This window comes from Triticum dicoccoides, chromosome 1A (genome assembly GCF_002162155.2).
Source record: "Triticum dicoccoides isolate Atlit2015 ecotype Zavitan chromosome 1A, WEW_v2.0, whole genome shotgun sequence".
Taxonomy (NCBI): domain Eukaryota; kingdom Viridiplantae; phylum Streptophyta; class Magnoliopsida; order Poales; family Poaceae; genus Triticum; species Triticum dicoccoides.
Genome location: NC_041380.1, coordinates 90140495 through 90166848, shown reverse-complemented (window position 1 = coordinate 90166848; position 26354 = coordinate 90140495). Strand labels below are relative to the sequence as shown.

General features: G+C 39.3%; 1 protein-coding gene and 1 long non-coding RNA gene across 11 annotated transcripts; both read left to right on the top strand.

Annotated features, from left to right (window-relative positions):
* Positions 1-22878, top strand: LOC119364801. Of its 9 annotated transcripts, none has more exons than XR_005175159.1 (9): positions 1-15857; positions 16301-16400; positions 16833-16967; positions 17175-17879; positions 17964-18143; positions 20076-20360; positions 21024-21107; positions 21642-22439; positions 22580-22878. It is a non-coding gene; the product is annotated as an uncharacterized LOC119364801 (long non-coding RNA). The 9 variants fall into 9 exon arrangements; XR_005175155.1 differs by having other exon boundaries at positions 21488-22439; XR_005175156.1 differs by adding an exon at positions 20490-20541 and having other exon boundaries at positions 21024-22439.
* Positions 22879-23744: 866 nt separating this feature from the next.
* Positions 23745-25873, top strand: LOC119364787. Of its 2 annotated transcripts, none has more exons than XM_037630331.1 (2): positions 23745-24256; positions 24347-25873. In XM_037630331.1, the coding sequence occupies exon 2, from the start codon at positions 24723-24725 to the stop codon at positions 25731-25733; it is 1011 nt and encodes a 336-aa protein (XP_037486228.1). In that variant the 5' UTR covers positions 23745-24256; positions 24347-24722; the 3' UTR covers positions 25734-25873. The 2 variants fall into 2 exon arrangements, with proteins under 2 accessions (XP_037486228.1, XP_037486220.1); XM_037630323.1 differs by having other exon boundaries at positions 23746-24256; positions 24337-25873.
* Positions 25874-26354: the final 481 nt, after the last annotated feature.

Genomic DNA, 26354 nt, shown 5'->3' with positions numbered 1-26354 from the left:
GCTGCGTACTATAGACCCAAAGTGGTCGGACCCTTCCCTGGACCCTGCGCAAGCGGGAGCTACATGCACCAGGTTGCCCTTTTATTACGAGATTTTGATGCAGTTCATTGTGATCTTGAGGAGATAGTCAAAGATGTTTGGTGGATTAATTAATCTTGGACAATTTGGATTTAGTTAGGTGATTGTGATATTGAACCGTATTTCATGATGGATTATGAGATTTTAGGTGGATTTAGTTACGTGATTTAATCTTGAGAAGATAGTCTAAAATGTCCGGTTGATTATGAGAGTTTAGGTATGGTAGATGAGCATGATGATTATTATATTGGTGGATAAATAGATCTTTAATTTTGTTTGGAACATTTTGGATTTAGTTAAGTGATTGTGATCTTAAACCAAATTTTACGGTGGATTATGAGGTTTTGGTTGGAATTAGTTAGGTGAGTGTGATCTTGACGAGCTAGTAAAAAATGTTTGGTGGATTATGTGAATTTAGGTCTAGTAGGTGAGCATGGTGGTAGTTATATCGGTTAAGTAAGTAAATTTTTAGTAAACTTGAGAAAATTTGAATTTAGTTAGGAAATTGTGATCTTGAACCAAATTTCATGGGGGATTATGAGATTTTAGATGGATTTAGTCAGTTGATTGTGATCTCGAGGAGATACTCAAAGATTTTTGATGGATTAATTAACCTGGAACAATTTGAATTTAGTTAGGTTATTGTGATATTGAACCGAATTCCACGATGATTTATGTGATTTTAGGTGGATTTAGTTAAGTTATTATGATCTTGAGAAGATGGTCAAAGATGTTAGGTGGATCTTAAGATTTTAGGTCTAGTACGTGAGCATGGTGACTATTGTATTGGTGGATAAATAGACCTTTAATTTAGTTTGAAACAATTTGAATTTAGTTAGATGATTGTGATCCTTTAAGCAAATTCACGATGGATTTTGATGTTTCGGTTAGATTTAGTTAGGTGATTGTGATCCTGACGCGATAATCAAAGATGCTCGATGGATTATGTGAGAATTTATGTCTAGTAAGTGAGCATGGTGGTTATTATATTGGTGGCTCAATAGATTTTTAACAAATTTGGATTTAGTTAGGCGATTGTGATTTTGAACCAAATTTCATGGTGAATTACAGGATTTTAAATGGATTTAATTAGTTGATTGAGATCTTGAGGAGATAGTCCAAGATGTTCGGTTGATTAATTAATCTTTTTTTAACACAGTACATACGCAAGCGCTCATACAAACGAGCATACACTCATCCCTATGAACGCGCACACACACACCCTATCCCTATGAGCACCTTCGAGAGACCGAGCCAGGATATCATCTTGAGATTTTACGAAGTTGCCGTAGGTGCCTTTTAGTCGACGGGAACAATTTGAAGTTAGTTCGGTGATTGTGATATTGAACCAAATTTCTCGGTGATTTATTTGATTTGAAGTGGATTTAGTTAGGTGATTGTGTTTTGAGAAGATAGTCAAAATGCTCGATGGTGAGATTTTAGCTATGGTAAATGAGCATGGTGATTATTATATTGGTAGATAAAAAAATGTTTAATTTAGTTTGGATCAATCTGGATTTAGGTAGGTGATTGTGATCTTTTAACCAAATTTTACAGTGGATTATGAGGTTTTGGTTGGATTTAGTTAGGTGATTGGGATCTTGACGAGCTAGTAAAAGATGTTCGGTAGATTATGTGAATTTAGGTCTAGTAGGTGAGAATTTTGGTTATTATATTGGTGGATAAATGGATTTTTAGAAAACTTGGAAAAATTTGGATTTAGTTAGGCGATTGTGATCTTGAACCAAATTTTATGGTGGATTATGAGATTTCTGATGGATTAGTTAGTTGATTGTGATCTCGAGGAGATAGCTAAAGATATTCGGTGTATTAATTAATCTTTAACAATTTGAATTTAGTTAGGTGATTGTGATATTGACTAAATTTCTCTGTGATTTATGAGATTTCAGTTGGATTTAGTTAGGTGATTGTCTCTTGAGAAAATAATCAAGGATGTTTGGTGGATTATGAGATTTTAGGTCTAATAACCGAGCATGGTGATTATCATATTGGTGGATACACAAATATTTAATTTAGTTTGAAACTGTTTGGATTTAATTCGGCGGTTGTGATCTTTTAATAACCTAATTTTACGGTGGATTATATGGTTTTGGTTGGATTTAGTTATGTGATTGTGATTTTGACAAGCTAGTAGAAGATGTTTGGTGGATTATGTGAATTTAGGTCTAGTAGGTGAGCATGTTGATTACTATATTGGTTGGATAGAGATGAGGGCCACACAAGTGACTCAAGGCGATGATGCCACTAGTGAAAATAGTTGGTAAACAAGGGAAAGAGGAGAGAATGGGGATAGTGGTAGCAAATGGACTTTGATCCAGCATCCCACGTGCCTCTACACTCTTCGTTCCCCGCTGTTCGGCTTGGTGTTCTTGTCCTGTTTGCGGATTTTGTGTCACGCACTTGATTAAGCATCGCACGTTCTCCTAATGTGTGCCCTTGGCCTTGACGATAGGTAGCGCCGTGTTCTCGGGCGCGTCCCCTGGGTAAAATTCAGGTATGCGTCAATTTTTCGAGCTCTTGCTCACCATTGGTGGTACTTGAGCGTGCGGTCATGGTGTCGCCCAACAAGGGAACACGGGATGTGGGATCAAGACAGCACACATAGCAACCCGTCACCAGGCAATGGACGCCCGTCCGGACTTTCTGGGCGCGGAGGTGGACACAAAGGTGGATGTTGAGCTCCATAGCAGTCTCAATAGTGTGCTTATCAGTAAGAGCAACACAAGCAAGAAGATCCTGGATATACTCCTCTTAGGAAATAAAGAAGGCATTAGAGGTAGAAGAAACCTCAATCTCAAGGAAGTAGTGACTTCTTTAGTAAATACGGAGCAATTTGGATTTAGTTAGGTGATTGTGATCTTAAACAAATTTCATGGTGGATTACGAGATCTTTCAGTGGATTTAATTGATTGTGATCTTCAGGAGATAGTCAAAGATGTTCGGTGCATTAATTAATCTTGAACAATATGGTTTTAGTTAGGTGATTGTGATATTGAACCAAAATTCTCTATGATTTATGAGATTTTAGTTGGTTTTAGTTAGGTGATTGTGTCTTGAGCTGATAATCAAAGATGTTTTGTGGATCATGAGATTTTAGGTCTAGTAGAGGAGCATGGTGATTATTGTATTGGTGGATAAATATATATATATATTTAAATTAATTTGGAACAATTCGAATTTGGTCAGGTGATTTTGATTTTTTAGCCTAATTTTATGATGGATTATAAGGTTCTTGTTGGATTCAGTTACATGATTGTGATTTTGACGAGGTTGTAAAAGATGTTCGATGAATTATGTGAAATTAGGTCTAGTAGGTGAGCATGCTGATTATTATATTAGTGGATAAATGAATCTTTAATAAATTTGAAACAATTTGGATTTAGTTAGACGATTGTGACCTTGAACCAAATTACATGGTGGATTATGATATTTTTACGGACTAGTTAGTTGATTCTGATCTTGAGAAGATATTCAAAGATGGTTGGATTAATTAATCTTGAATAATTTGGATTTAGTTAGGTGATTGTGATATTGAACCGAATTTTACGCCGGATTATGAAATTTTAGGTGGATTTAGTTAGGTGATTGTGTCTTGAGAATAGTCAAAGATGTTTGCTGGACTATGACATTTTAGGTTTAGTAGATGAGAATGGTGATTATTATATTGGTGGATAAAATAGATCTTCAATTTAGTTTGGAACAATTTTGATTTAGTTAGGTGATTGCTATTTTTTCAAACAAATTCACGGTGGATTTTGAGGTTTTGTTGGATTTAGTTAGGTGATTGTGATCTCGACGAGTTAGTAAAAGATGTCTGGTGAATTATGTTAACTTAGGTCTAGTAAGTGAGCATGGTGGTTATTATATTGGTGGATAAATGGTCATTTAGTAAACATGGAGCAATTTGGATGTAGTTAGGCTATTATGATCTTGAATAAATTTCATAGTGGATTACAAGATTTTCGATAGATTTAGTTAGTAGATTGTGATCTTGGGGAGATGTCAAAGATGTTTGGTGGATTAATTAATCTTAAACAATTTGGAGTTGGTAGATGATTGCGATATTGAACCAAATTTCTCTGTGATTTATGAGATTTTTGTTGGATTTAGTTAGGTGATTGTGTCTTGAGATGATAATCAAAGATATTTGGTGGATTATGGATTTTAGGTCTAATAACTGAGCATGACGATTATTATACTGATGGATGAGCATATATTTAATTTAGTTTGAAACGGTTTGGATTTAGTTAGGTGATTATGATTTTGACAAGCTAGTAAAAGATGTTCGGTGGATTATGTGAATTTAGGTCTAGTAGGTTAGCATGTTGATTATTATATTGGTGGATAGAGATGAGGGCCACACAAATGACTCAAGGCAATGATGCCACTATTGAAAATAACTGGTAAACGAGGAAAATGAGGAGAGAATGGGGGTAGTGGCAGCAGATGGACTTTGATCCAGCATCCCACGTGCATCTGCACTCTCCATTCCCCGTTGTTCGGCTTGGTGTTCTTGTTCTGTTTGCGGATTTTGTGTCACGCACTTGATTAAGCATCCCACGTTCTCCTAATGTGCGTCCTTGGCGTTGACGATAGGTAGCGCCGTGTTCTCGGGCGTGTCCCGCGGGTAAAATTCAGGTATGCGTCGATTGTCTAAGCTCTTGCTCGCCATTGGTGGTGTTTGAGCGTGCGGTCATGGTGTCGCCCAGCAAGGGAACACGGGATGTGGGATCAAGACAACACACATAGCAACCCGTGACCAGGCAACGGACGCCCGTCCGGACTTTCAGGAAGCGGAGGTGGACACAAAGATGGATGTTGAGCTCCATAGCAGTCTCAATAGTGTGCTCATCAGTATGAGCAACACGAGCAAGAAGATCCTGGATATACTCCTCTTAGGAAATAAAGAAGGCATTAGAGGTAGAGGAAACCTCAATCTCAAGGAAGTAGCGACTTCTTTAGTGAACATGGAGCAATTTGGATTTAGTCAGGCGATTGTGATGTTGAACTAATTTCATGGTGGATTACGAGATTTTTCAATGGATTTAGTTGATTGTGATCTTGAGGAGATAGTCAAAGATGTTCGTTGTATTAATTAATCTTGAACAATATGGATTTAGTTATGTGATTGTGATATTGAACCAAATTTCTTTGTGATTTATGAGATTTTAGTTGGATTTAGTTAGGTGATTGTGTCTTGAGTTGATAATCAAAGATGTTGTGGATCATGAGATTTTAGGTCTAGTAGAAGAGGATGGTGATTATTGTATTGGTGGATAAATAGATATTTAAATTAATTTGAAACAATTTGAATTGGTCAGGTGATTGTGATCTTTTACCCTAATTTTACGATGGATTATAAGGTTCTGGATGGATTTAGTCAGGTGATTGTGATTTTCACGAGGTAGTAAAAGATGTTCGATGAATTATGTAAATTTAGGTCTAGTAGGTGAGCATGTTGATTATATATTGGTGGATAAATAAATTTTTAATAAATTTGGAACAATTTGGATTTAGTTAGGCGATTGTGACCTTGAACCATATTTTATGGTGGATTATGAGATTTTTATGGATTAGTTAGTTGATTCTGATCTTGAGAACATATTCAATTGGATTAATTAATCTTGAATCATTTGGATTTGGTTAGGTGATTGTGATACTGAACCAAATTTTACGCTGGATTATGAGATTTAAGGTGAATCCAGTTAGGTGATTGTGTCATGAGAATATAGTCAAAGATGTTTGCTGGACTATGAGATTTTAGGTCTAGTAGATGAGAATGGTGATTATTATATTGGTGGATAAAATAGATATTTAATTTAGTTTGGAACAATTTTGATTTAGTGAGGTGATTGTTATTTTTCTAACAAATTCACGGTGGATTTTGAGGTTTTGTTGGATTTAGTTAGATGATTGTGTCTTGAGCTAATAATCAAAGATGTTTTGTGGATCATGAGATTTTAGGTCTAGTAGAGGAGCATGATGATTATTGTCGTGGTGGATAAATAGATATTTAAATTAATTTGGAACAATTCGAATTTGGTCAGTGATTTTGATTTTTTAGCCTAATTTTAGATGCATTGTAAGGTTCTTGTTGGATTTAGTCACGTGATTGTGATTTTGACGAGGTAGTAAAAGATGTTCGATGAATTATGTGAATTTCGGTCTAGTAGGTGAGCATGATGATTATTATATTAATGGATAAATGAATCTTTAATAAATTTGGAAAAATTTGGATTTAGTTAGACGATTGTGACCTTGAACCAAATTATATGGTGGATTATAATATTTTTATGGACTAGTTAGTTGATTCTGATCTTGAGAAGATATTCAAAGATGGTTGGATTAATTAATCTTGAATAATTTGGATTTAGTTAGGTGATTGTGATATTGAACCGAATTTTACGCCGGATTATAAAATTTTAGGTGGATTTAGTTAGGTGATTGTGTCTTGAGAATAGTCAAAGATGTTTGCTGGACTATGACATTTTAGGTTTAGTAGATGAGAATGGTGATTATTATATTGGTGGATAAAACAGATCTTTAATTTAGTTTGGAACAATTTTGATTTAGTTAGGTGATTGCTATTTTTTCAAATAAATTCACGGTGGATTTTGAGGTTTTGTTGGATTTAGTTAGGTGATTGTGATCTCGACGAGTTAGTCAAGGATGTTTGATGAATTATGTTAACTTAGGTCTAGTAAGTGAGCATGGTAGTTATTATATTGGTGGATAAATGGTCCTTTAGTAAACATGGAGCAATTTGGATGTAGTTAGGCTATTATGATCTTGAATAAATTTCATAGTGGATTACAAGATTTTCAATAGATTTAGTTAGTAGATTGTGATCTTGGGGAGATGTCAAAGATGTTTGGTGGATTAATTAATCTTAAACAATTTGGTGTTGGTAGATGATTGCAATATTGAACCAAATTTCTCTGTGATTTATGAGATTTTAGTTGGATTTAGTTAGGTGATTGTGTCTTGAGATGATAATCAAAGATATTTGGTGGATTATGGATTTTAGGTCTAATAACTGAGCATGGCGATTATTATACTGGTGGATGAACATATATTTAATTTAGTTTGAAACGATTTGGATTTAGTTAGGTGATTGTGATTTTGACAAGCTAGTAAAAGATGTTCGGTGGATTATGTGAATTTAGGTCTAGTAGGTGAGCATGTTGATTATTATATTGATGGATAGAGATGAGGGCCACACAAGTGACTCAAGGCAATGATGCCACTACTGAAAATAACTAGTAAACAAGGAAAATGAGGAGAGAATGGGGGTAGTGGCAGTAGATGGACTTTGATCTAGCATCCCACGTGCATGTGCACTCTCCGTTCCTCGTTGTTCGGCTTGGTGTTCTTGTCCTGTTTGCGGATTTTGTGTCACGCACTTAATTAAGCATCCCACATTCTCCTAATGTGCGTCCTTGGCCTTGACGATAGGTAGCGCCGTGTTCTCGGGCGTGTCCCGTGGGTAAAATTCAGGTATGCGTCGATTGTCTAAGCTCTTGCTCGCCATTGGTGGTGCTTGAGCGTGCGGTCATGGTGTCGCCCAGCAAGGGAACACGGGATGTGGGATCAAGACAACACACATAGCAACCCGTGACCAGGCAACGGACGCCCGTCCGGACTTTCAGGAAGCGGAGGTGGACACAAAGATGGATGTTGAGCTCCATAGCAGTCTCAATAGTGTGCTCATCAGTACGAGCAACACGAGCAAGAAGATCCTGGATATACATATACCCCTCTTAGGAAATAAAGAAGGCATTAGAGGTAGAGGAAACCTCAATCTCAAGGAAGTAGCGACTTCTTTAGTAAACATGCAGCAATTTGGATTTAGTCAGGCGATTGTGATCTTGAACTAATTTCATGGTGGATTACGAGATTTTTCAATGGATTTAATTGATTGTGATCTTGAGGAGATAGTCAAAGATGTTCGGTGTATTAATTAATCTTGAACAATATGGATTTAGTTATGTGAGTGTGATATTAAACCAAATTTCTCTGTGATTTATGAGATTTTAGTTGGATTTAGTTAGGTGATTGTGTCTTGAGTTGATAATCAAAGATGTTGTGGATCATGAGATTTTAGGTCTACTAGAAGAGGATGGTGATTATTGTATTGGTGGATAAATAGATATTTAAATTAATTTAAAACAATTTGAATTGGTCAGGTGATTGTGATCTTTTAACCTAATTTTACAATGGATTATAAGGTTCTGGTTGGATTAGTCAGGTGATTGTGATTTTGACGAGGTAGTAAAAGATGTTCGATGAATTATGTAAATTTAGGTCTAGTAGGTGAGCATGTTGATTATATATTGGAGGATAAATGAATCTTTAATAAATTTGGAACAATTTGGATTTAATTAGGCGATTGTGACCTTGAACCATATTTTCTGGTGGATTATGAGATTTTTATGGATTAGTTAGTTGATTCTGATCTTGAGAACATATTCAATTGGATTAATTAATCTTGAATCATTTGGATTTGGTTAGGTGATTGTGATACTGAACCGAATTTTACGCTGGATTATGAGATTTAAGGTGGATTTAGTTAGGTGATTGTGTCATGAGAATATAGTCAAAGATGTTTGCTGGACGATGAGATTTTTGGTTTAGTAGATGAGAATGGTGATTATTATATTGGTGGATAAAATAGATATTTAATTTAGTTAGGAACAATTTTGATTTAGTTAGGTGATTGTTATTTTTCTAACAAATTCACGGTGGATTTTGAGGTTTTGTTGGATTTAGTTAGGTAATTGTGTCTTGAGCTAATAATCAAAGATGTTTTGTGGATCATGAGATTTTAGGTCTAGTAGAGGAGCATGGTGATTATTGTATTGGTGGATAAATAGATATTTAAATTAATTTGGAACAATTCGAATTTGGTCAGTGATTTTGATTTTTTAGCCTAATTTTACGTTGGATTATAAGGTTCTTGTTGGATTTAGTCACGTGATTGTGATTTTGACGAGGTAGTAAAAGATGTTCGATCAATTATGTGAATTTGGGTCTAGTAGGTGAGCATGTTGATTATTATATTAGTGGATAAATGAATTTTTAATAAATTTGGAACAATTTGGATTTAGTTAGACGATTGTGACCTTGAACCAAATTACATGGTGGATTATGATATTTTTACGGGCTAGTTAGTTAATTTTGATCTTGAGAAGATATTCAAAGATGGTTGGATTAATTAATCTTGAATAATTTGGATTTAGTTAGGTGATTGTGATATTGAACCGAATTTTACGCCGGATTATGAAATTTAAGATGGATTTAGTTAGGTGATTGCGTCTTGAGAATAGTTAAAGATGTTTGCTGGACTATGACATTTTAGGTTTAGTAGATGAGAATGGTGATTATTATATTGGTGGATAAAACAGATCTTTAATTTAGTTTGGAACAATTTTGATTTAGTTAGGTTATTGCTATTTTTTTAAACAAATTCACGGTGAATTTTGAGGTTTTGTTGGATTTAGTTAGGTGATTGTGATCTCGACGAGTTAGTCAAAGATGTTTGGTGAATTATGTTAACTTTGGTCTAGTAAGTGAGCATGGTGGTTATTATATTGGTGGATAAATGGTCCTTTAGTAAACATGGAGCAATTTGGATGTAGTTACGCTATTATGATCTTGAATAAATTTCATAGTGGATTACAAGATTTTCAATAGATTTAGTTAGTAGATTGTGATCTTGGGGAGATGTCAAAGATGTTTGGTGGATTAATTAATCTTAAACAATTTGAAGTTGGTAGATGATTGCGATATTGAACCAAATTTCTCTGTGGTTTATGAGATTTTAGTTGGATTTAGTTAGGTGATTGTGTCTTGAGATGATAATCAAAGATATTTGATGGATTATGGATTTTAGGTCTAATAACTGAGCATGTCGATTATTATACTGGTGGATGAACATATATTTAATTTAGTTTGAAACGATTTGGATTTAGTTAGGTGATTGTGATTTTGACAAGCTTGTAAAAGATGTTCGGTGGATTATGTGAATTTAGGTCTAGTAGGTGAGCATGTTGATTATTATATTGGTGGATAGAGATGAGGGCCACACAAGTGACTCAAGGCAATGATGCCACTACTGAAAATAACTGGTAAACAAGGAAAATGAGGAGAGAATGGGGGTAGTGGCAGCAGATGGACTTTGATCCAGCATCCCACGTGCATGTGCACTCTCCGTTTCCCGTTGTCCGGCTTGGTGTTCTTGTCATGTTTGCAGATTTTGTGTCACGCACTTGATTAAGCATCCCACGTTCTCCTAATGTGCGTCCTTGGCCTTGACGATAGGTAGCGCCGTGTTCTCGGGTGTGCCCCGTGGGTAAAATTCAGGTATGCGCCGATTGTCTAAGCTCTTGCTCGCCATTGGTGGTTCTTGAGCGTGCGGTCATGGTGTCGCCCAACAAGGGAACACGGGATGTGGGATCAAGACAGCAGACATAGCAACCCGTGACCAGGCAACGGACGCCCGTCCGGACTTTCAGGAAGCGGAGGTGGACACAAAGATGGATGTTGAGCTCCATAGCAGTCTCAATAGTGTGCTCATCAGTACAAGCAACACGAGCAAAAAGATCCTGGATATACTCCTCTTAGGAAATAAAGAAGGCATTAGAGGTAGAGGAAACCTCAATCTCAAGGAAGTAGCGACTTTTTTAGTAAACATGGAGCAATTTGGATTTAGTTAGGCGATTGTGATCTTGAACTAATTTCATGGTGGATTACGAGATTTTTTAATGGATTTAGTTGATTGTGATCTTGAGGAGATAGTCAAAGATGTTCGGTGTATTAATTAATCTTGAACAATATGGATTTAGTTATGTGATTGTGATATTGAACCAAATTTCTCCGTGATTTATGAGATTTTAGTTGGATTTAGTTAGGTGATTGTGTCTTGAGATGATAATCAAATATGTTGTGGATCATGAGATTTTAGGTCTAGTAGAGGAGGATTGTGATTATTGTATTGGTGGATAAATAGATATTTAAATTAATTTGAAACAATTTGAATTGGTGAGGTGATTGTGATCTTTTAACCTAATTTTACGATGGATTATATGGTGCTTGTTGGATTTAGTCAGGTGATTGTGATTTTGACGAGGTAGTAAAAGATGTTCGATGAATTATGTAAATTTAGGTCTAGTAGGTGAGCATGTTGATTATATATTGGTGGATAAATGAATCTTTAATAAATTTGAAACAATTTGGATTTAGTTAGGCGATTGTGACCTAGAACCATATTTTATGGTGGATTATGAGATTTTATGGATTAGTTAGTTGATTCTGATCTTGAGAACATATTCAAATATGTTTGGATTAATTAATCTTGAATCATTTGGATTTGGTTAGGTGATTGTGATACTGAACCGAATTTTACGCTGGATTATGAGATTTAAGGTGGATCTAGTTAGGTGATTGTGTCATGAGAATATAGTCAAAGATGTTTGCTGGATTATGAGATTTTAGGTTTAGTAGATGAGAATGGTGATTATTATATTGATGGATAACATAGATATTTAATTTAGTTTGGAACAATTTTGATTTAGTTCGGTGATTGTTATTTTTCTAACAAATTCATGGTGGATTTTGAGGTTTTGTTGGATTTAGTTAGGTCATTGTGTCTTGAGCTAATAATCAAAGATGTTTTGTGGATCATGAGATTTTAGGTCTAGTAGAGGAGCATGGCGATTATTGTATTGGTGGATAAATAGATATTTAAATTAATTTGGAACAATTCGAATTTGTTCTGGTGATTTTGATTTTTTAGCCTAATTTTATGATGGATTATAAGGTTCTTGTTGGATTTAGTCACGTGATTGTTATTTTGACGAGGTAGTAAAAGATGTTCGATGAATTATGTGAAATTAGGTCTAGTAGGTGAGCTTGCTGATTATTATATTAGTGGATAAATGAATCTTTAATAAATTTGTAACAATTTAGATTTAGTTAGACGATTGTGACCTTGAACCAAATTATATGGTGGATTATGATATTTTTATGGACTAGTTAGTTGATTCTGATCTTGAGAAGATATTCAAAGATGGTTGGATTAATTAATCTTGAATAATTTGGATTTAGTTAGGTGATTGTGATATTGAACCGAATTTTACGCCAGATTATGAAATTTTAGGTGGATTTAGTTAGGTGATTGTGTCTTGAGAATAGTCAAAGATGTTTGCTGGACTATGAGATTTTAGGTTTAGTAGATGAGAATGGTGATTATTATATTGGTGGATAAAATAGATCTTTAATTTAGTTTGGAACAATTTTGATTTTGTTAGGTGATTGCTATTTTTTCAAACAAATTCATGATGGATTTTGAGGTTTTGTTGGATTTAGTTAGGTGATTGTGATCTCGACGAGTTAGTCAAAGATGTTTGGTGAATTATGTTAACTTAGGTCTAGTAAGTGAGCATGGTGGTTATTATATTGGTGGATAAATGGTCGTTTAGTAAACATGGAGCAATTTGGATGTAGTTAGGCTATTATGATCTTGAATAAATTTCATAGTGGATTACAAGATTTTTGATAGATTTAGTTAATAGATTGTGATCTTGGGGAGATGTCAAAGATGTTTGGTGGATTAATTAATCTTAAACAATTTGGAGTTGGTAGATGATTGCGATATTGAACCAAATTTCTCTGTGATTTATGAGATTTTTGTTGGATTTAGTTAGGTGATTGTGTCTTGAGATGATAATCAAAGATATTTGGTGGATTATGGATTTTAGGTCTAATAACTGAGCATGGCGATTATTATACTGGTGGATGAACATATATTTAATTTAGTTTGAAACGATTTGGATTTAGTTAGGTGATTGTGATTTTGACAAGCTAGTAAAAGATGTTCGGTGGATTATGTGAATTTAGGTCTAGTAGGTGAGCATGTTGATTATTATATTGGTGGATAGAGACGAGGGCCACACAAGTGACTCAAGGCAATGATGCCACTACTGAAAATAACTGGTAAACAAGGCAAATGAGGAGAGAATGGGGGTAGTTGCAGCAGATGGACTTTGATCCAGCATCCCACGTGCATGTGCACTCTCCGTTCCCCGTTGTCCGGCTTGGTCTTCTTGTCCTGTTTGCGGATTTTGTGTCACGCACTTGATTAAGCAGCCCACGTTCTCCTAATGTGCGTCCTTGGCCTTGACGATAGGTAGCGCCGTGTTCTCGGGCATGTCCCGTGGGTAAAATTCAGGTATGCGTCGATTGTCTAAGCTCTTGCTCGCCATTGGTGGTGCTTGAGCGTGCGGTCATGGTGTCGCCCAGGAAGGGAACACGGGATGTGGGATCAAGACAGCACACATAGCAACCCGTGACCAGGCAACGGACGCCCGTCCGGACTTTCAGGAAGCGGAGGTGGACACAAAGATGGATGTTGAGCTCCATAGCAGTCTCAATTGTGTGCTCATCAGCACGAGCAACACGAGCAAGAAGATCCTGGATATACTCCTCTTAGGAAATAAAGAAGGCATTGGAGGTAGAGGAAACCTCAATCTCAAGGAAGTAGCGACTTCTTTAGTAAACATGGAGCAATTTGGATTTAGTTAGGCGATTGTGATCTTGAACTAATTTCATGGTGGATTACGAGATTTTTCAATGGATTTAGTTGATTGTGATCTTGAGGAGATAGTCAAAGATGTTCGGTGTATTAATTAATCTTGAACAATATGGATTTAGTTATGTGATTGTGATATTGAACCAAATTTCTTTGTGATTTATGAGATTTTAGTTGGATTTAGTTTGGTGATTGTGTCTTGAGATGATAATCAAAGATGTTTTGTGGATCATGAGATTTTAGGTCTAGTAGTGGAGGTTGGTGATTATTGTATTGGTGGATAAATAGATATTTAAATTAATTTGAAACAATTTGAATTGGTCAAGTGATTGTGATTTTTTAGCCTAATTTTACGATGGATTATAAGGTTCTTGTTGGATTCAGTTACGTGATTGTGATTTTGACGAGGTAGTAAAAGATGTTCGATGAATTATGTGAAATTAGGTCTAGTAGGTGAGCATGTTGATTATTATATTAGTGGATAAATGAATCTTTGATAAATTTGGAACAATTTGGATTTAGTTAGACGATTGTGACCTTGAACCAAATTATATGGTGGATTATGATATTTTTATGGACTAGTTAGTTGATTCTGATCTTGAGAAGATATTCAAAGATGGTTGGATTAATTAATCTTGAATAATTTGGATTTAGGTAGGTGATTGTGATATTGAACCGAATTTTACGCCGGATTATGAAATTTTAGGTGGATTTAGTTAGGTGATTGTGTCTTGAGAATAGTCAAAGATGTTTGCTGGACTATGAGATTTTAAGCTTAGTAGATGAGAATGGTGATTATTATATTGGTGGATAAAACAGATCTTTAATTTAGTTTGGAACAATTTTGATTTAGTTAGGTGATTGCTATTTTTTCAAACAAATTCACGATGGATTTTGAGGTTTTGTTGGATTTAGTTAGGTGATTGTGATCTCGACGAGTTAGTCAAAGATGTTTGGTGAATTATGTTAACTTAGGTCTAGTAAGTGAGCGTGGTGGTTATTATATTGGTGGACAAATGGGCCTTTAGTAAACATGGAGCAATTTGGATGTAGTTAGGCTATTGTGATCTTGAATAAATTTCATAGTGGATTATAAGATTTTCATTAGATTTAGTTAGTAGATTGTGATCTTGGGAAGATGTCCAAGATGTTTGGTGGATTAATTAATCTTAAACAATTTTGATTTGGTAGATGCTTGCGATATTGAACCAATTTTCTCCGTGATTTATGAGATTTTAGTTGGATTTAGTTAGGTGATTGTGTCTTGAGATGATAATCAAAGATGTTGATGGATTATGGATTTTAGGTCTAATAACTGAGCATGGTGATTATTATATTGGTGGATGAACAGATATTTAATTTAGTTGAAATGATTTGGATTTAATTTGGTGATTATGATCTTTTAACCTAATTTTACGGTGGATTATAAGGTTTTGGTTGGATTTGGTTAGCTGATTGTGATTTTGACAAGCTAGTGAAAGATGTTTGGTGGATTATGTGAATTTAGGTCTAGTAGGTGGGCATGTTGATTATTGTATTGGTGGATAAATAATTATTTAATGAACTTAGAAAATTTTGGATTTAGTTAGGCGATTGTCATTTTGAACCAAATTTTATGCTGGAGTATGAGATTTTTGATGGATTAGTTAGTTGATTGTGATCTTGAAGAGATAGTCAAAGATGTTCGGTGTATTAATTAATCTTGAACAATTTGGATTTAGTTAGGTGATTGTGATATTGAACCAAATTTCTCTGTGATTTATGAGATGTTAGTTGGATTTAGTTAGGAGATTGTGTCTTGAGAAGATAGTCAAAGACGTTTGGTGGATTATGTGATTTTAGGTCTAATAGATGATCATGGTGATTATTATTTTTGTCGAAATGAATCTTTACTAAATTTGGAACAATTTGGTTTTAGTTAGCCGACTGTGATCTTTAACCAAATTTTATGGTGGATTATGAGATTTAGTTTGGCTCCGCTCCGCCTCTTCCTCAAGGAGCATGTTTAGTCCGGTGGTGCGGCGGCTCGTGCGGCGTGCAGTGGCCTTGGAAGATGGGCGCCGACACCTGCTACTTGTGCACAATGGTGACTTCACGCATCTCCTGTGCCCCACAACCCTCTCCTTCCCGGCACAGGAGGAGCAGGAGCAAGGATGCCGAGGCGGTTCAGGTTTGCCTCCACCTCCGCTCTCCTCCCTGCTCTCACTCTTGTCTCCCTTTTTTTCTCATTCTGCAGCTTTATTCAAGCATATATTTTAAATTGCTAGGTATTCCAGGTAGTTAGCTTATCTATGGACTACACCTACATTTGATGTTAGAATTCTGAAACTAATTTATGTTCTTGTTGCATAGATGAATGGTGCTTTAGCTTCAATGACCAGTTTTATTGCTAAATATTTTTCCCATTGAAAGTGTCAAAGAATATACAACTTGGTATGGAGAAGTTTTCTTATGGGGAATTAAAGATTCCTGTATGCAGAACTATTTGGGCTCCCGCAGCTGTATCAGTTGGTTTTAGTTCTCAGATTTTTACTTTGCTTTTCTTGGCAAAAAGTTGGATGTATGAATCTGAGATCTGGACCTCAAGTTCACTACTTTTCTTTTCATCTGCAGTCGCGAGGAAGAGTAGGAAGATCAGGCAGAGAGGGTTTTACATACCTCTTCCACACTGACAAGTCTTTGCTTTTCAGGATTGCCATGGCGTGCTGCTGCTGTAATGCTTTCATTTTCTGTTGTTTTGTCACTTTGTTAAACTTTGTTCTCTTATTCTTATGCTATGGTTTGTGATGGCTGGATGAGATTTGTGGTGAAAAGTCTCCTTTATTTTGCTTACCTACAGATCTTGAATGCACGATTGATAATTTTGCTGGATAGGTTAGAAATCTAAATAATAGACATTTTAAAGGATGTAGTTGGTAAACATGGAAAGCCAAGAAAAATATATAGCTTACTTACAGTGTTGTTTGATCCATCGCTCTGCGGCAGGCTCACTGATGGACTTGAAGTATGCCTAATCTTGGACTGCATTTATTGCCTTTTGTTGGTCTGCTTCTTTTATTCTATATTTAGGGGGTTCTAAGCTATTGAATTAGGAAGCATATAGTTTATCCATTTGAGACCCGCTTCAGTCTGTTGGCTACTGCAGGGAGCTTTGGATGGTGGTCTTGGTATTCCACACAGTGACAAGAGATTTGCTGGCTTCAAGAAGGATAAGAAGTAGCCGGGCGCTGAGATTCACCGCAAATACGTCTATGAAGGTCATGTTGCTGACTACATGAAGGTGAGTTGGATCCATTGCCCTCGTGGTATTATAATGCCATTTCTTCATTCCCTAGGGTTGTCGTTGTTGTATACATGAATTCTTTCTGGAAGATATATCTGGGCCCGATTCACCCATATAAAGTATCCTAAAGCAAGTGTACTTTCTTCTTATTTCTGAAGCAGCTTACTGAATCTCGTTTTAACTTCTGCCCTACCCATATTTCAGTCAATAGCTGATGAGGAACCTAAGAAGTACCATATTTCAGGAAGAATATTGCGGCCGATGACATGGAAGCACTGTACAAGAAGGTTTATGCTGCCATTTGTGCTTATCCTACCATGGCAAGATCAACTAAGGAACCTCCAAAGACGCACAAGAATTGGATATATCTTGCTGTTTATTAAAGTCAAACAACTGATAATGAAGTTTATCAATATATAGTAATGGGTATAAATGTTTCCTCATACTCATGTAGTCCGTTCATTCCTAAACTATATGTTCTTCTTTTGTTAAAACCTTAAAATATTAAGATGTTACGGTAAATAAATTCCTTCAGAATCAATAATAGAAAAGTTCTGCTATGCAATAAGATACAGTTGTATGCAAAAAATAATCTTGTATTATATAGTTATATATCAAAACTATGGATTTTCTATGCACTTCCTGCGATCATTAATGTTCATTGTCTTTGTTCGGATTTTGTTGGGCACCTGCGGCAAGCGGTGTCAGACACGACGGACGCTGCCAGGTCCGCGTCAACATCGTGCTCACAGAGCCTGTCCGCTGCGTTGTGTTCTCCATTTTGCAGTGCATGGTGAACTACACGGCAAAGTTCAGCTGCAGTCCTCTATTTTCTTCCTACTAAGAGCCCTGACGATTTGTACTACTTGGCTGCAAATTTGTGCCGTTTGCATCACCATACGGATAGTGGTAAGAATGCAGCAGCAAATCCAATAGTAGGTAATCGTGACAGTATTTCACCACCAGTAATCTTGCTGTCTTTTATGGTTGCAGGTTTGTTCTTCTGGCATTATTCATGTTTCTCATCATAGCCATACTGAATGATGCAGGTGGCATACCTGAATTTATCATATGAATTATGACTTTATGAGCTTGCTTGGCTACTGACCTGCTGTTTTGGAAGGGCGTCCTTTTACCAGAGCTATGGATTTTATTATGCTCCATTTCCTTCAGGTCTTTTATCGCTCCATCCTTGATTTATCTGAGTCCATTGGGGTTGCTCATGAATTACAGAATTTAGGCTTACAGTAAGATGAACTTCCTTGAGAATCAATAATAGAAAAGTTTTGGTTAAGAGCAATTTCCAACGCGTCGTCAATTTTGTTTTTCTGATGTTTGGGTCTTGGCTTGTATGCTTTGTTTGCCTATATGCTCTGTTTGGAACCTTTTATTCTCCTTTTGTCTTGGTCTGAGTCCATGGATAAATTGCCTCCTTTTTTACTTGGTTGGGCTTGGGATTGGGCTTGGAAGAACTTTATCCTGTACTTGGTTACTTGGGTTGTATGACACCTATGGTTTACCTCATTGTGCTTCCAGTTCATTTGCCTTTGTTGGTGGCTGGGGGTAAATATTTAGTTTGAATTATAGTTGATTGTCTTTGGATGTTGCTAATTTTGTATGAGCTGCAGGTGACATGTTCTTTCTATTTTTTATAGAAAAATATTTTCTTTCTACTACCTCCAATCCAAAATAAGTGTCGCAGTTTTGAGCCCGGGTTCGTTCAAAACTGCCACACTTATTTTGGATCGGAGGGAGTAATATTTAGTTTTCTTCCAGTATTAATGATGCTTTCACTCTTTTGTCAGATTAACAATTTTCATTGACCTTTTGTTGCACCTTTGATTGTAATCAGCATCGAATGGTTGTCTAGCTATGCTTTGCATTATTATAGATCGTATATGCTGCTGCTACTTAATTATACTTCTATGTGATCATGCAATTGTATTCATTTTTAATGTTCACCTGTGATGGAAAAGCGCCGACTGATATGAAGCTAAGAGGAAGAAAAATAAGAGGCAATTGAACATGCTTCCATCGGCAGAAATAATTTAAAGGCCTAAGTAGGAAACTGGATTAGGTTGACTAATCTTACCTGGCTAGCTTAGTTCATGTTGAGTGTTAGTTCTGATTATTACTTAACACAGGAACCAAATAGAAATCACTTCTCATGGAAATTTATACCTAGGTCTTGTGTGGTGTACACCAACTTCAGTGGCCCAAAATTATATTTTTGATTCAAATTATGGACACCATTTTGGAGTGGCCTGATTCACAAGGGGTGCAGTTTCATAGTAAGACGGAGAACATGATGTTTCCGTATAACTACAAAATCTGTACAAGCTATAGTGGTGGCCTGCTTTTTTGTCATACATAGTTGAATACGCTGCTTGCATGGTGCAAACTGGAAACTTGCAGGTTACTGGAGCATTCATTCAGTCATAATGATTCACTCATATTCAGTTAGTTTACAAATCTAGAGATCATAATTTCTGTCTAAAAACTGTACTTCTATTTTTTATTTACAGGGCCTGGTCACAGATGGCATTTTTTCTGGGTTGTGGTGAAATACTTTTGTTTTTTTTGGAAAACATGTGCTCTAACTCAAGTGAGAGTGTAAACAAGTATTTCAACTCAACTCCAGGCAATAGTTGCCATTTAGTTTAGTTCAAGTTTAATTTTAGGTGCCATTCAGTTTAGTCAATTCTGGGCAATAATTGTCATTTAGTTCAGCTCAACTCAACTCTAGGCAATAGTTGCCATTTAGTTTAGTTCAAGTTCAGTCTTGTGTGCCATTTAGTTTAAGTGTTAGGAGCAACAAGTGGAATTCAGTTCAGTTTTGTTCAGCTTTGCTCATAATTCTGCATATGTTGTTCTTCTGTTCAATTCTGCAAATGCTCAAAGCTTACCAGAACACTTATTTAGTCATAACGATTCAAGCAAACAGTGGAACATTTTGCCATTAAAATATGTTCAACCCTACACTTATACAAGTAGCAACTGGAATTCTTATTCAATCAGAACTACAATATTTTGTTATCTTAATATTTCTCTCCATATTCACTTAACATGAGTGACTCAGTTGAACGCTTCATGCACAAACCACAGGGCGCGTTGACCCACCGTGGATGTTGGTCGCTGCATGCCTGCGCTGTTCTTTGCTCGGCTGCGTGGAGCACTTGTGTTGCCAGCCTACAATTGGTGTCGGGACTTTCGTTCGGTTCTGCTCGGTGGCGGTGATTTCCTTCGGTTCTGCTGGGCCCTTCTATCTAGCGGCCCCTAGAAGGGAGCACGGGTGACGCGCTGCAGTCTAGCCTCCATCGCCGCCACCGCCTGTACTCGCCGTCTCGTCTGGTGCTGAAGCTCCCAAACAGCTCACCTCGTGGCAGCAAGGTACGCCTTCAACTCATTCCTCCCCTATCTCTTCCCCCAACGCAACTTTCTGCCGTTAGTTGCTCGCGGCAGCAAGGAAGCTTGAGCAGGTAACATAGCGCCCACCTCATTCAGATTTGATTTTTGCAGTAGTACAAAATTCATACCTGCCGCATCACCAATATGAGTACTCCAGGAAAATGTGAGTGGGAAACAGATTATGTGCTTGATAAAGTTTGTCCTTTGTAAAATCACATGCAAATTTAGTACATTGATCTGCAATGGGAAATGCACAAGCTTCTCATTCCAAATCAGCATTATTTTGAGTTATTACAAGGTTAGGAATCAGATTATGTACTGATAATCATTTTATTTCAAGCTAAATTGTAATTGTTAGATGGTCATGTCTATTAATTTCCTATAGACAACCCTTCTTGAGTTTCCTATGGATTTATTACAGTTTCAATATGGTCAAGCATTCAAGCTAGCAGCAGCAAAAATTTGTCCCAACTATTAAGCTACAAGATTTAGCAATGCATGCTATATGTAGCAATTTGTCCCCAAAAACCTGAACACCATACCACAGAAATTAGAAGACTTAGCAAAGCATGCATTCATGTGACCAAGCATCATATTGCAGTTACAATACACATAGATTGAGTAATATATCCTTTGCTTTTTCAGGAGTCAGTCAAAATATGCAAGTATGTGCACCCAGTTTGTTCAAGCCTCTTGCTCAGAAGTTGGTCTGGAGATGCAAGAATACAGGTAAACTGCATATATAACTGCATTTTTACGCAGAACTGAAATTTCACAGAAACTACACTAAACTGCATTGAGATTATTGAAAAATGTTAATTAAATGTTAAATGGATAACTTTGTGATAATCTACACCATATCTTTATGGACTAGGACCAATCAAAACAACATGCAGGAATTGTTCATCCTCATGGAACCAAAAAACCATCCATCCATTTTCACTGCAAGTCAACACTGTACTGAGCTTTCCCTGTCCATACACTTCCGAAACAGAATGCCAGATTGTTAAATACTGACCAAGATAATGATATTTAGAAACAAATTACCTCACACTCAGCTCTTTCTGATTCGTTTTTTGCTGCTGAACTATTGCTGTCGGCTGTCGGAGTGCCTTTGCTGCTTGGGGTTCTTGCTTAACTTCCGCCTGCTGTGGATGCCGCTTTGTGCTTGAGTTCTTGCTTAACTTCCGCCTGATGTGGATGCCGCTTTGTGTTTGGTTCTTTCCTTCTTGCTGCTGGTGTCGCTGTCTTATTGCTGGCCAGGGGCATGATATCTGGGGCAGCAGCCAATCCTCCACGGGTGAAGTGAAGATTTATGTTTGTTACAATTTCCAATATTAGCATAGTATGTATTTGCATGTTGCAAAGATCTCAGTATGAGGAGATTTAGATTCATTCAACTCAACCATTGACAGGCAGGGAGACAACAAAGGGGGCAGTATAATTGCATCCCATTATTATTTTTCTCTTTATTAGATGGCGTATTGTTATTTGTTCTATATATACTTAACGTCCCCGTGTGGCTGCTTTTGAGGAAAAAAATCGTATTACCATGTATCCGTGTTTCTTAGTTCTTAATCATCCTAAGTTTTAGCAAATTAATTAATCATTTGCTTTTCTCAATTTTATTGTTTTGGAAATTTTATTCCTCTACCATTTATAAGTACGGTTTGCGAGAGGTGGTTGCTATTCGTACGTTCTAGATTAGCCTTGGCAGTTCAGAATCTGGTATTGAACGTGTTACAATGTATTATCGTAATGTAATATGTTTTGGTATTTACTTGAGAGCTAGCATCCATGTAGTATCTGTTTTGTATTGTTTTGCCGGCATCTATATGTAATACAAAATGTACTTCTCATTCAGTATTTAAATGATCTGGTGTCGTTCTTTTGCATGGCATTTGAATTGCCCGATGCTTGGTTGTGAGAGATGATATCCATCTCAGAAAGGAGAAAGGGTCACTGCTGGTCAAATGCTTTGTGCCTAGGACTGATATGAACTTCTCTTCCACAACTAGACAATTATCCGATCTATTTCAATTGTCTGGATGTTAACTTGAGGTAAGAGCAAGTGCTACGACAATTCCCATTACACATTTATAAGCAGTATTTCGGTTAAAAAAGAGTGAGATGGATAGCTCATGGTAGCATTCAAGGCATATTTTTCAGACTTGACACAGTAGCAGTTTAATATTTTTCAGACTTGGACACCGTAGCAGTTTAAGCGGCGCAGCAAGGCGCGCGTATGCTTCTAGTGTCCATTGAAGCTATTTGATAAATCGAGATCGTAGCCAAAACTCAGGTTAGGGACCTCAATTGCTGTGACATGAAGAAACTTGTAGCTGGAAAATGTATCTGTGAAAAATCAACTCGAGATGGCAGACACTACCAGCTGGAAACATTTTAAGGAGAGGGGCCAACAACATAGATTCAGACCGCTGTCTCTGTGCTTATGTAACTACTGGTACATCGAAATGACATGTCGTCACTCGCTCCCTAAGATGATACAGCAGATCAGATGCCTGTTCCACTCCACAACCTGCAAAGCAAATCACACTCCCTCACAGCCGACGACGATGGAGACCCGAGGCAGAAGAAGTAGGATAGTATTATGCACCGGAACCTGAATGAACCTGCTTACCCAATCCGTGGGGCAGAGAGATCTGTAGTAGCGCTGGAACTTGCCGCACTCCGACGTGTCACCCTCCTTGGCCTTCATGCATCGGTGGTACTAGAGGTAGCGCACGTAGCAGTGGCACGTATGGTTCTGGATCGGGAACCGGAAGTCGCACGGCGCCGTGCGCAGCTCGACGCGGGCGGCGGCGGCGGCGAGTCGGCCACGCTGCCGGGCTCGTGCGGCGGCCTCGGCGCCTGCTCCCCTCGGGCCACTTTCCCCACGTCCCTGGCACGCATCTTCTCGTGTGGGTTCACTACGGTGCTCGGATCGGTGCTCTGAACGGCGATCGGTGCTCTGGATAACGCGGGGCAGAATGGTGACTGACCGTGTGGGTGCTGGTTGATTTTGTACTGGCGCTGAGCGGTGGAAGCACCGAAGAAGGAGAGATGCCAAGCCACGGTGGCAGCTGTTTGTTCCGAGCGGAGGCACGTGTCATGGTGCGCACACGTGTACACATCCACTATCAATGCTACGACTCAACACCAGGTCCTAGATAGACGTTGATCTAGGTTACATGACGCCAAGGTTCCAGACAGCCAAACTGGACCTCACAACCGACTTCACATCATGTACAGATAGGACATATAGGACTGACAGTACCTTCCCAGATATTACCAAACTAGTTAGAGAATTCAACAAAGCTGGACAATTTCATTGGGGAAATCCTTCCTTTCGCCCGACTGATTTTCTACCCGAAATCAACCGCCTCAAAGGATCGCCACGTGTCCCCGTGTGGGCGCAGGAATTGCTCAACCTCCTCTGCCTTATCTCATGCAGCGAAGCCCCTCCACTCGTTCTTCTTCCACCCACACGCGTTGACTACATCCTTTTGGACCTCGCCGGCATGTCTTCACACGCTCCTCCGCCACTACTCCCTCGCTCAAGCTGACTTGCGCTGCATGGACTACAACGAGAGCACCGCTGCTACAAAACCACGCTGCAGTGCTTTGAGTGGAGGAAAAACATTTTTACGAGCGCCTCGACACCACTGCGAGCTGACGTTCGCCGGTGCTCGCGGGGGGTGACGGCAGGTGGTGAGATGTCGCGGCGGACGCTGCTGCGAACGAACGGGACTGCAACCAGGGGCTCTCCGGTGCTACCATGGAGCATCCTCCGGCCGCCGTTTGCTGCGACGGAGCATCGTCAGAACGCCAGAGCTTCACGGTGCTGCGATGGAGCATTTGTCGTGAGACCTTTTACGGTACATCAAGATAATATGAGCTGTTTATTTTTGTGCATGAAGGGTTCAGATAAAGTAATACTACACCTGAATATAAGCAGTATTTTTCAGACAGAAGGGTAAATTTGGCATGTTCAATTCCGCTGGGGGACATGGCAACCGGCGCCGCTGCTCCCGTACGTCGTTTCCCGGAGAGATGTGCACTGGTACTGGCTAGTACGTAGCAGATCAACTGAGCAGCTAGCTTCGTACGTGAGTTCATCAAGGATTCCTGGAGATCAATTTGTATGTTTGTCTGTATCTCGACTATTCCACCTGCCAGGTTGCTTTGGGAGATCAGCTTGTACGTTTGTGTGTGTCTCTCGATCAAAAGCATCGGCAAATCAAGTCGTACAAGTATATGCCGGAAGGTATTTCGTGTATGGGGTTGTGCTAACAGATTGATGCACCAGGAGGGCTGAGCGAGACGCGAGCAGTCGAGCACGCCATGGTTAATCTCGCAGGGCTCCTCGAGGCGACATGCCATCTTGCCGTCGTATTGGTGCTCCTTGTATCATGGGAGGTTGGTAGAGGGAGGCAGCTGCCTGATGGAGGCGGGCAGGCCGCGTCAGGATTCCGGCGAGGTCGCTCCAGTGCGTGGCGTTGTGAAACGACCAAGGGAAATTACATATCTATCCTTCAGTTAAAATTAAAACTGCAGCATAATAACCGTTGGATCGACTTAATACTACCCACTAATTTCGGTAGTATGATGTACCGTAAAAAATTTCATCGTCTGGGGCCGCCAGAACATCGCTGTTGCAGGGATGGAGCTTTGCAGAGCATCACCGGAGCATCATCAAGGCCGCCGGAACACCATCATTGCTGCAATGAAGCATCTCCGAGCAGTCAGAGCATCGCCGCTGCTACAACAAAGCATCACCGGTGTTGTTTTGGGGCATTGCCGGGCTGTCGGAGCATCACCGATGCTGCATCGAAGCATCAGCGGTGTTGTGTTGGAGCATTGTCGGGCCGTCGGAGTATTGTCGGTGTTGCAACGAAGCAGCACCAGTGTTGTGTTCGAGCATTGCCTGGCCGTCGGAGCATCGCCGGTGCTGCAACAAAGCATCACCGTTGTTGTGTTGGAGCATTGCCGGGCCGCCGGAGCATCGCATGTTCTGCAACGAAGCATCACCGATGTTGTGTTGGAGCATTGCTGGGCCGACGGAACATCGCTGGTGCTGCAACGAAGCATCACCGGTGTTATGTTGGAGCATTGCCGAGCCGCCGGAGCATTGCCGGTGCTGCAACGAAGCATCACCGGCGTTGTGTTCCAGCATTGCCGGCCGCCGGAGCATCGCCGGTGCTGCAACGAAGCATCATAGGTGTTGTGTTGGAGCATTGTCGGGCTGCCGGAACATCGCCGGTGCTTCAATGGATGGTTGCAGCAGCGTCATTGTCGCAACCTGGCGCTGCACCTGTGGCCGTGCATGGCGACCTCGTGGGCGGTTTCCCGTGAGATGACCTGTGAGTCTGTGAGGGGGCTGCCGCAACCTGGAGAAACGAGGATGCTGTGCACATAGCCGATAGCTAGCTGGTCTAGAGATCAAACGGCCCAAGTCAAACCAAATCAACGGCTGACAAGGCGGTTTATAAATCCCTAACATCAGCCAGTTTACGGCTAGCAGTGGCCATTTCATCGAGAAGAATGATAGGATTCACCGCATAACTATTAATCGTAGGGTCGGTCTAGCTCTTTATATACAGGAGTGTACAATAGAGAAAGGGGATCGTGGCGAGAGATAACGCCAAGGGAGGGGCTGGACTAGCGAGGCCCGCTCCCGCGACTCGCTCCCACCCCCGAAACCCTCGCCGCCGTCACCTCCCCTGCCCGTCTCCGGCGGGATCCGGCCGCCCTCGCCGGCGCGCGGCCCGAATCCGCCCCCTCCCCCGCCCTTCCTTCCCAGCCCCTCCTTCCGCCCTTGCGCCGCCTCCCCGGGAGGCGGCCGGGGCGGCCCCTGCGTCTTTCCCCTCGGATTCGCATCCTCTTCCTCTCCCCTGCCGTCGCCGGCGGGCGCCCCCGGCTCCGGCTCGGGGGGTGCCGCCGGCGGCAGGATCTCCTCTCCCCGCGCGCGCGTCC